The following is an 11,652-nucleotide window of genomic DNA, read 5'->3' as shown; positions in this document are numbered from 1 at the left end:
AAATGCCTTTAAAAAAATTGAAATTACTTCTTTTATTTATTCAAAAGTTAGTTTTCAAGTAACACAAAACATGCGGGAGTTTTTATTTTTCTTCAAAAAATGTAAGTTTTGAAATTTTTTTAAAAATTAATTAGATTTTATAGGAATACAGTTTTACATATCATTTTAAAGAGGACAGATAGAGATTTCAAGAAAATATAATATCTTATACATAATATTTAACACTTTTCTAAAAAGAAAATCTGAAAACCAATTAATTTATGCAGACCGGGTTATAAAAACAGCAAATAGCGAGCCAGACTCCAATGTGTTAAGTGCATAATTTGACAAATTCTCAACTTTTACAGAAGGGTTTGTTGGTGGTAATAGATTATCTCTCTGTTCTAAAACTCTACCTTGCTGTAATATTTTATTATTGGTTGGGTCTTGATGTGGTGAAATAAGGTTTAAATTGACAATTTCTTCTGAAGGTTGAGATTTAGAGGAATGCGTAAAATTATTGTATACTGACAATATATACGCATGCAGCAGTGTTGGTAACAGTTGTGTAGTGAAAGTGACTGTTTTTTAAATTTTATGTTAATAGTAAATAAACTGACTACACAAAATCTATTAACTACACTTGAATAAATATAAGGGCTCTACTAGTATATAAGGTGTAAGTTTTTAGTTTTGTTTTTAATTATAAACTTGGTAAAATGCAACTTACATTTTTGTAGGAGATGAAACCACATGTTTACTGCATTGTTTTTTAACTGCGATTTAAATGTTTTTGTGAGTAAATGCAGCTTGGATTTTCTTGGAACACTCATTCTATGTGATAAAGTTGTAGTTTATGAAGTGTTTTAAAGTAATAGTGACAGTAACATTTTAACTATAAAAATTTTTGTGGTAAACTAACAGGAAGTTGAGTACTTGATTTGATTCAGGCAGTGACAGGTTAAACTGCCAGACTATTATACACCTGATAGAAAGAAGCAGAAGTTGAGCTAATTCTAATCAGCTGATTGGATGTTTAACAACTATATTGTTGGATGTCTGATAACTGACTGATAACCCAATACTTGATAATCAGCCAGCATCATATCTGAGATAGCTCACTGGGTTAAACCTCTGCCTGAGGGTCTGAAGGCTGCTGGATCAAATACAAGTGAAGGCTTATACTCGTACTTTTTGCTTGATAAATGAAATTGAGCCAATATTATTTTTGAGAGTTTTATTTATTTATTTTTTGTTGTTACTGTACTGAAAATTATTTTAGTATATCTGACTTGATTTTTGTAACTATTTATGTTATTTCTAAGTTGTATATAATTAAGGGTGCTATATAACAAGATTAAAAAAAAAATCAAATTCTCAACTAAACCACTATTAACACGGTAGTTTATACTTGTGCTTATAATGAATCAAACTGAAGTGAATGATTGTAGAGTGTGTGGTAAGTATGCAAAAAAGAGTGCAGCCATATTTTGCACAGGTTCTTGTAAAAAATGGATCCATTTTAAATGTATTGGTTTGACATACTCAACAGTTAAAAATATAACAGATCAAGAGATCAACTTTGGCTATGCCCATCATGCAGTGAATTAAGTAAATTAAATATCAGCAATGAAAATGAAAACAGTGACTTTAATCTTTCCCTTTCACTGGCTACACAATTAGGGAGTGCCATTCTCCAAGAAAATGAACATTTAAAGCAGGAGTTGCATGAAGTGAAAAATAAAAAATCTACTTATGAAATAGAATTGGAAGATAAAATACAACAAAGGGAAGAAGAGATGAAATTAATGTTAAAAACCCATAGTGAAAAGGAACATGAATTATAAAAGTAGAATCTTTAGAAAACTAAAACTTCAAACAGCTGAGGGAGGAAATGATAACACAAGTGGAACAGGAAGAAACAACTTTTACCTTGAACAGTAAATATACTAATCACCTAATTTTTAATCCCCAAGATACTACTGTAATGAAATCTCCATGTAAAGACTTCCAAACACAAATTATTCTGCAGGGACTGATTTATTGTAAGCAGGAAATACAAAATTTAAATACTATTATCACAGTTTTAGAACAAGACAAAAAAACATTAGAAAATAATTTTTCTGAATTTAAAACTCAAGATGTATGCACTGTTTTCCCATCTTTCAAGGTGTCCAACATAACAAAAGAGGATTGTCTAAAAATCCTACCCAATTAGGAAATACAGTTTTTCAAATACAGTGCAGTAATCAATTTGGAATTTTATCCTCTGATGATTTAAATGATGAAGAAAATACTACTAAATCTAGCCTCAATGAAAACAGTAATAAAAATAGACCTAAGAACGCAAGAAAAACTTCAGAGACTGAATCAAAATTTCCTGAGTGCTCAATTCTTAAACAGTCCACCAATGCAACAGTAAATAAGCCTGATAAAACTCATAATAAGATTTTGTTGTGTGCTGATAGTCATGGACATTATTTGACTTGGAATCTAAATAATTTGATTAGGACTCATCAGACAGTAGGTTTTGTGACCCCTGGAGGTAGAGCTAAACACATTCTGAACTCAGTAAATATAGTACATGGTGAGAAACTGGAGGTTAATGACATTTTGCTATTGATCTGTGGTACTAATGATGTCTCAAGAAATGAATCAGAAGAAGCAATAAGTACGATCAGAAGTACGCTTGAAGAACATTCAAACCAAAATATAATTTTAGTAAATATTCCACATCGATATGATCTAGCACAGTGGTCATGTGTCAATGAGGAAATCAAAAAGACTAATGGTGTTTTGAATGACTTAAGTGAGCAATATGCTAGTGTCAAGTTAGTGAATGTATATGATGCTGAAAGAAAGCTCCATACCCGGCATGGCCTGCATCTCAATTATAAGGGAAAACTGTGGCTTGTGGATAAAATTAGTGAGGCAGTGAAGACCTTCTCCAACACCATTGACGATTCCCAAAATCAGAGTCCAACACCAGATTACATGCTAAACCTGGATGGTACACGGAACCCGGGGAATGAGCAACATAAGGAAGAGACAGCATCAAGTAAAGGAGAAGCTACACGGCGTCGGGAAACTCGTCACTAATACTTCTAGATCCGCTAAAGTAGCATATAATGATAATCAATTTAAGTCTTTCAATGTTTTTTATTTGAATGTTCAATCAATTAGGAAAAAAATTGAATTGTTAGAGCTTTTTTTTAGATTCAATTAGTTGTAGTATTTTAACAATAAATGAACATTGGTTACTTTGAGGAAGGTCAGCTCTACGTTCCTCAAGGAAATAGTCTAGCAAATATTTACTGTAGAAAACCACCTTTAACCAGAGGAGGATGTAGTATTTTTGTAAAATATGGAATTGATTACCAACCCATTGATGTCAACAAATTTTGTATTGACACTGTATTTGAAGTAACATCTGTTTTAATGACTAAGACTAATATAATTATAGCTACTATATATCGTACACCAGCTTCTAACATTTATTGTTTTCTATTATCACTAGACACTTTTGTTAATTTCTTGCATAAAAAGTATCCTTTCAACCATTTTATTATTTCAGGGGATTTCAATATTGATATTTTAAAAGATGATTTAAATACTAAAAGCTTCTTAAATCTATTACGCTCTTTTAATTTAAATTGTTTGAATAGTGAATTCACAAGAAATGAAGCTTGTATTGATAATATTGTTACTAATATGTTAAAAAATAATATAGAATGTAAAGTCATCGAGTCACATATCTCTGACCACTCTGGTGTTTGGGCAGCCTTTCATGATATTCTTAACAGTAACGTTAATAAACAAACAAATTTGAAGTTAGTCAGGGACTTAACTCCCAATGCAATTAGACGTTTCAGAGATGTGTTAAGTGAGGTTAACTGGACATACTTAAAAACATATAATAGTGTTGACTTTATTTTTAATGAGTTTATCAATTTCTTGACAACTTCTTTTGAAGAATGCTGTGTTTTAAAGAGAATAAAAATAGATTTAGGAAAAAATAGGTTTAAGAATAAGTGGTTTACATCAGAGTTGAGGTCATATAGAGATTTTGTCATGTATTCATATGACCGTTACAAGAACAATAAAGGTCTTGTAGAAGAAAATGTACACAAGGATGTATACTTAAAAGCTAAAAGGCATTATAGGGCAAAAATAAAAAAGGCAAAGATAAAATCTCATGAAAATTACATTCTTAGTTCAAAAAACAAGTGTAAAGCTGCTTGGAATGTAATTAAGGTAGAAGGTAATTTAAATTCAGTAAATAAAGAAATAAGAGTTGATTCTGACATTTTTAATGACTATTTTATCAATTCTGCAATCACTCAAGGAGTAACTAATGTGAGTAATTGTAATAACTCTGCTATAAAATTTTTTAATACATACACTTCTAATTTAAATATTAGAAATAATATTTTCCACTGGAGACAGATATATTCAAATGATGTGCTTGAGTGTGTCTCTAGATTGAGCTCATCACAAAGTGAAGATGTTTATGGTTTCTCCAACAAAATAGAAAGAGAAATAGAAAGAAATAATAAATATTATACTTGAGCCCTTAACTTTTCTTTTTAATTTGATACTTGAGAAGAGTATTTTTCCAGATATTCTTAAAGTGGTCAAAGTTATACCGGTTTACAAAAAAGGAGATAAATCATGCCCCTCTAGTTATCGCCCGATTTCACTAATACCTATATTTAGTAAGATTTTGAATATTGTATGAAAGAGCAATTATATAACTACTTTTTGGAGAGCAAACTTCTTTGTAAAGAGCAGTTTGGTTTTTTGCCTGGTAAAAACACTATAAAAGCGGTTGAATTGGTTGTTGAAAAAATCTTGAGAAGCTTCGAAAATAAGGTAACATTATCTGCCACTTTAATTGACCTGTCTAAAGCAGTATATCTCATGATTTACTTTTAAGAAAACTCCAATGTTATGGTATACAAGATAGAGAGTTACAATTAATGACGTCCTATCTAAATAATAGAAGGCAAATGGTAGCTAAAGACTCTCATGTATCTGAGTTTAAAACTGTTAAAATAGGTGTCCCCCAAGGCTCTGCCCTTGGGCCTTTGTTGTTTGTTGTAGCCGTAAATGATTTTGCATTTAATGTACCCTGTATGTCTGTCTTATATGCAGATGATACAACCTTACTCAATTTTGGAAAAGATTTAACTAACCTAGACATTGTACAGAGTAATGCTATGAGGGTTGCTTTAGAATGGTTTAGGGCAAATTATCTAAATATAAACACTAATAAAACTGAAAATATTTATTTTAGTTTAAGCTCTGCTGTAACAAATATCAATAACTCAGTTAAATTGTTGGGGGTTCATTTGGATGACAGGCTTAGTTGGGATACTCACACAAGTAGTTTATGTACCAAGTTATCTAGGGTTACTTATTTATTGCGTAGGTTAAGTTTATGTGTAAATAGATATATGTTATTAACTGTATTTTAATTGTTTAAATTTTAAGTGTTAACGTTGAAGCTTTCTAGTCACACTGATAGTACTAAGTTGTTTTATCTTCCTCTTTTGTGCATTTTTATTTAATAAATTATGTATTTTATTTGATAAAATTTTAATTTCTACCACTAGATTAATATTTTTCTTCAGACCATAAATTTGTTAATAATTTAAAGGAAAACGTTTTAGTGTAATCTAGCTTATATTAGTATTATAGTACTGTACATGCTTACTATGTTTATGACTATGTCTATGATACAATTTTGTACAACACTTTTTTCTTGACTCTTGATATATATACTTCAGCAGATGGAAAGGATGTGGATGGAATTAAAAGTGGTTATTTATTGTGTCCAGAACCAGCAGCCTTCCAATATTTCTTTCCCACATCCATCCTTTTCTCGATTGGTTTTTGTATTCCCAGCAATTCAAATTACGTACACCAAAAATTATATAGTATCACTAATAGTAAAATAAAAAATCTATTTTTTCAGTTCACATTGTGTTAAACGTCACTTGAGATAGAAACTTAGAAGACAGTCATAATATCTCCTTGGCCGTTGTTTTATTCATCTTCTTTCTTAAAAAATTTGATTAGGATCACCATTGAAAGTTATTTGTTACCTGTTTCCCCCACCCTAAAGTCCTATATATTTTTCTTTCTATAATAAATTAAAACCTCAGCTCAGATCGGATACCTCATAGCTGCCAGTCGTAGCCTAATACGCTACTGCTGTCACTGTGATTATGTTGCTTGCTGCAATTTATTTCAGTGTCCCTTTCCATTGATTCAAGTAATTTAATATTTAACCATTTTAGTACCATTGATAATTTTACTATAACCGCCTTAAATTGCTGGCCTGATTTTTGTGTATTTTCAAGTTAAAAGAAACATTTCAATAACCACTTGACAGATTTTCATAACCTTTGTTTTTTTTTCTGGCAATAAAATGAATATAATACATATTTTTTCTGTAACAATAAAATGCAATTTATATTTAACATTTGTTAGTATGAAATTATTTTACAACTTTCAAAATTGTTCATAATATGTATTATTTTTTAGCTATACCATAAAATATATTTTCCCACAATAAACTGATGTGAACAATAGATTGTAAAACTTGTATGCATTTGGCAGCAATATTGGAAACAATAAAACAAACAAAAAGCTTGTTGCCATATAAACATTCAAATATCAATATTAGTATTATTACACTAATAAATGTACGAAACTTAAAAAAAGGAAAAGCATCCCTTGAGGAAGTTTCTATATTTAAGCACAAATCATGTAAGCGCTACAGTACAATAATGCAGATACGTAACATAATAATCAAAACTAATAGTATATTGTTTTCTCCTGTAAACAATCCCTACACCTTTATAATTAAGGGCAGAGTATGATAAGCAAACCCGGTTTTTATCTTGCTCATTACAATCATTGATACTTTATATTCAATATCAATGTATCTAAAATACTAAATTAAAATCATACGTTTCAAATTAATAGAAATAGTTAAAACAATTATGTAATGTCATAAATACTAAAGGAACCATAACCATTAATCAAATGATAAAATTAGGACAGGTGACAGGAAAAATGTCATTTAAATAATAAAGAAAATGTAACGACAAAACAAACCTCTTGAAACCAAGAAAGACACAGTAAATCATCTTTAAGTGTTATTTTGTCTAGTTTTCTAAAGTTAACTATCATTTTTGATTTAGAGAAGTTACTGAGGCCTATAGATAGAAATTGTGTTTAGAATATGAAAATGTGTATATAAAGTTGGCACAGATGATTTAATTACTGTTCAGATTAATAACTATTGGTTGATTATATCGATACGTATAATAATTATATATTGTTTGATAAATTCAATATAAAAACCTGAGTCCGCTTATCGTACTCTACCCATAATTAACAAGTATCATAACAAATGTAACTTTTGTATGTTATTCTTACTTATTGTTCAAGCCCACACATTACTAAAAGATAATCTGGGATTGTTATTGAGCCAATACCTTTAACTACATTATTCATGGCACTAGTTACCATGCAATCTGCCCTATGTTTCCATACTTTCAGTTAATTACAGTAAACTTAGTTTTAAAGATTTTGTGCAAACTTAAAAGTTTATAAAATATTTATTATAGCCTATTATTTTGTTAAAACTTCTTACAGAACACTTTAGGGCCCTAATGTTACCGTACTATATCATCGTCATATTTTTGTACTATTTGAAATATATTGCAAAGTAGCAAATATGTAGGCCTAATGAATGGTACTGTATTTGTATATGTGGGTGTTGTTATGTATTTAACAGCATTTGGGACGATTAAAGGTGTTGGTATGAAAAAATAAACTAAAAACATGAATTTCCAATGTACTATTTAGTACTATACGAAATTGATAGGTAGGAACATATTTGAAGTGCAAATTTAACCCCACCTTATTTAATGGCTAAATATTTGTTGTAGACATTTCCTATTATTTGTTGTCTTTTCAACAGGAAAATGCTTAGAAAGTGACTTTAAAGAAGAAAAAAGTTTTGAAAAGTCTGGATTAAAACTTATTAAGGCATTAAGTAGTAAGTTAGTTGAATGGGCTGAAGGTAGGCTAACGCCTCGGCATTAGTGAAAACAGCACCTAAAATGGGTAGACTTAAAATAAGCGGCCTACACTCGTTATTCGGTTGTTTTTATCAAATGGTTCAATGTTATCCAAAGGAATAATTCGATATTACAATTTATTTTACTTAGCATATGATTTCAACTTAGTAGTTATAGTAATTTTAATGTAAACAATGTGTGAAAAAAATATGTGAGATATTTCTCACTAGTGATGAGATTTGTTTAAGCGGCTTCAACATGTGGGTTTGGCTCCTGGTAACCCATAGGATGAATTCTTGGTACTTTGGGATTATACCGACCACACCCAGACATGAATCGTTATTTGACATTTTGCTTCTGCTGATTACTAGATTAGCGTAGAACAATATTTCGTCAATATAAAACAGGAATTGTCTTATCGCAAACCCCTCCCCATCCTCAGACAGAGGTCAAAGTCGAGCGGTCTAGTAGATAACGTGATTGCAGAGTCTCGCCGCCCGTTCAGCCGGTTCGTCGCTTTGTTGTACTTCCGTGTTTTACCTCTACATTTCTCCAAACACAAAAATTCAACAAAAACAAACATTACTAAACTCTTTATTGAAAAAACACTCAAAACATTTTTATTCTTGATCACACTCCGCCACCCAAAATGCGAGTGCCTCCGGCCATCAGCGCGGGCTTCGGCAGCACCTTCGGTGCTGCCCCCGCGCAGATGTCGACGAAAGAAAAACATCCCTCGAGATAGTACCTATCAGTAAAATATCAAATTCTAGAGGAGCTGATCAGAAATATAAATTGAATTGTAATGGAAAGGCAATTATGTACCGTGCAAATCATGTGATGCCGCGCGGCCGTAATCGGGATTCTCGAGAAAGATAAGATAACAGCGACAACGATACCGATCACAATACCTGGAAACACTTGTAAGTTTGTAATTTTATAATTAAAGAGTTGTTTTTTTCGTTCTATCATGTTTGTTTCTATAAATGTATATTTCTCTGTTCTTCATACTGGTGTGGTCGGTATAATCCCAAAGTACCGAATTCTTTATTCCATTTCAAAAAAGCTGTTTACTCATTGATATAAAGCTGGGCAAGTAATAAATATTGTAAGGTTTCTTTGATATCAAAGTCTAGGCCATAGTTTGTTTTGTTGTTTTATAATGTTAGTGTTAAATTTGTTTTTAAAATTGCAATGTACGAGATTGTTCTTGTTACAGTAATTTATTATAACTCTTATTCTGTACAATTTTTACATATCGAAGTTGGATAATATATAGAATTGTTCAATAAAAACAACGAAATAACATATATAGGCCGCTTATTAAAGACTCTCCCTGAAAAATAGTAAAAGCATCCCTCGATAATACTCATATTATATAGCAGGAGGACAATTACTGCCACATTGAACTATAAAGAAGAGAATGTGTACTTGAAACCCCCGATTCGTCAGTCCCCACAATTGATGGACTATTTGGGATTTCAAGCTAAATCTCAAACATGTTAATAACTTTAATGCAATATATGGTTTGTTAGCACCTGTACATTTTTCTGACAATAAAAAAAAAAACATCATTTTAAGAAATTGTTAAATGTGGCTCTAGATTATTTTAGGTAATGTGACTAATATAAATATTATTCTAATTTAGGTAATATATCAAAAAATCTTTTTCTTCTAAACCAGAAGTGCGGACTTCTACATAGTTCGTATTCTATATAGATGAGATGCAATACAGCCACGGTGTGCAGATAATAAATAAACACATTCGTACAGAAACAATATGTACCAGGTTATTACAAGCCAAACGTGAAATAGTTTAAACTCTCGTAGTTGATATATTAGATTAAGACGGTAGGCTATATTTTATAAATGACTTTGTATCTTTTGTTTACTTTGTCTTTACACTGCTTACAATAATATGAAATAAAATATAATATATAATAAGTATAATACTGAATAGGACTTACCCATTTCATTTAGGCTATTATAAAACAAAATTATACATTTATATCTATAAAAAAATTATAAGTGAGCTTGTAAACAACAAGCATTTAAAAAAGACATTATTTTACCTTGGCATTACTCAGCAGGCTATGAGGTTCATTGTATCAGGTGCCCCAATCTTCAGAAAAATATCTCACATGACGATTTTGAAATCCGGTATTCTTAAAAACTTCATTCCTTTTTGAGCGAAATTGATTAACGAGCAATTTCAAAGGAATGTTGGATACAACGAACATTGCTTTTCAAGGGAAAGGAACTGGAAGTAAATAATTGGTAAATTTGTAGAACTTAGTAAAGAATCTTAATAATAACATAAAACAGGTTTCAAACAAATTATAACTTAACAAGTTGACTCTATTTTCAGAACTTTCCACTTCTTTTTCTACCAGTGTATTTAGAATTTTCTCTCGTTGTTTTCCCTTGTCTTCTCCTCCTTTCTTTCTTTTCAAGGATCCATTCACGGCTTTTCTTCATTGGTTTACCTTTCAACTTTTCATATTTTTCACGTTTATTGGTAAAGCGAACAGTTTCATCTCTTCCGTCTGTACCCAAGGCTTTTGGTAGAGGGGTTGCGCCTCCAGTCATCAAAACCAAAAAGAACTTTTTAGCCTTAGTTGAGTTTGGAAAATCTACAACCAATCCTCCATAGAATCCGGCTTTCATTGCTTCTGCTGTAACGAGTTCAATTTGATAAGAGTTCTCTGGATAGAACTGGAACACTGCCCTGGCTGTTCGACTTAGACATGCATACAAAGAAGAGAAAAACTTATTGAGTCTTTTAGCTGGTTTGTGATTAGCATGATCTGCATTACACAACCATTGCAGAGCACTGATGCTAATAGCACCATCAAAAGATCCAGGTTTGAAAGGCATACCATGACCCATATCACCTAGAACAAGATCACCCTCCATTTCTCTGTCTTGAGCCACAGATAACATTGCAGTTGATATGTCAACACCGATCCACATGTGTCCATGATCTTCAAGAACTGAACCACTTAATCCAGATCCACAACCGATATCCAAAATTAAACAATTCTCGTCCTCGGGTAAACACAACAGTTCTATAGCACGTTCACTCATTTCTTCTTGAATTTTCATAATTCTAGAATTTTGTGTGTATTTCTGAGCTTCTGTTTCACTATAAAATATATCAGGGGGTGCCTGATGTTCTGGTCGTTTCGACATATTACTTAAAATACTAAACAATCACAGCTAAACAGAAGAGTTCAATTGTTTTAGGTTAGACCACGTTGTAACAACAAAACGTACCTCCAGCTGACTAGTGACCTCAGTTGAATCTGAACTGAATGAAATAACAATAACATGCACATGCAGCCAATAGCTACCCAGAAATGTTATACCAAAGAGAAACACAGTGTTGCCAGTATTATTTGGAAAATTACTAACGTCCTTATTTATTTATTTATCATACATGGTTCATATTATTTTACAATCATACTGTTCGAGTGACAGCAATATGAGACGGTTAATATGAAAAACAATCAATGAACTTTGAACATTGGCGAAAGTCAAGTACATAGAACAAAAGTGCTATAATACTTTGCTTAAT

General features: G+C 31.2%; 1 protein-coding gene across 1 annotated transcript; it reads right to left on the bottom strand.

Moving 5' to 3' along the window:
* Positions 1 to 10,361: 10,361 nt before the first annotated feature.
* Positions 10,362 to 11,391, bottom strand: LOC124359441 (probable 18S rRNA (guanine-N(7))-methyltransferase). Its single transcript, XM_046812185.1, has one exon. The coding sequence runs from the start codon at positions 11,265 to 11,267 to the stop codon at positions 10,440 to 10,442; it is 828 nt and encodes a 275-aa protein (XP_046668141.1). The 5' UTR covers positions 11,268 to 11,391; the 3' UTR covers positions 10,362 to 10,439.
* Positions 11,392 to 11,652: the final 261 nt, after the last annotated feature.

Source organism: Homalodisca vitripennis, chromosome 4 (assembly GCF_021130785.1).
Source record: "Homalodisca vitripennis isolate AUS2020 chromosome 4, UT_GWSS_2.1, whole genome shotgun sequence".
Taxonomy (NCBI): Eukaryota; Metazoa; Arthropoda; class Insecta; order Hemiptera; family Cicadellidae; genus Homalodisca; species Homalodisca vitripennis.
This window is presented reverse-complemented; position numbering and strand designations above follow the sequence as displayed.

What these genes read in the sequence shown, in the direction of transcription:
- LOC124359441 (XM_046812185.1), bottom strand. Translation starts at nt 11,267, where the DNA reads ATGTCGAAACGACCAGAACATCAGGCACCCCCTGATATATTTTATAGT.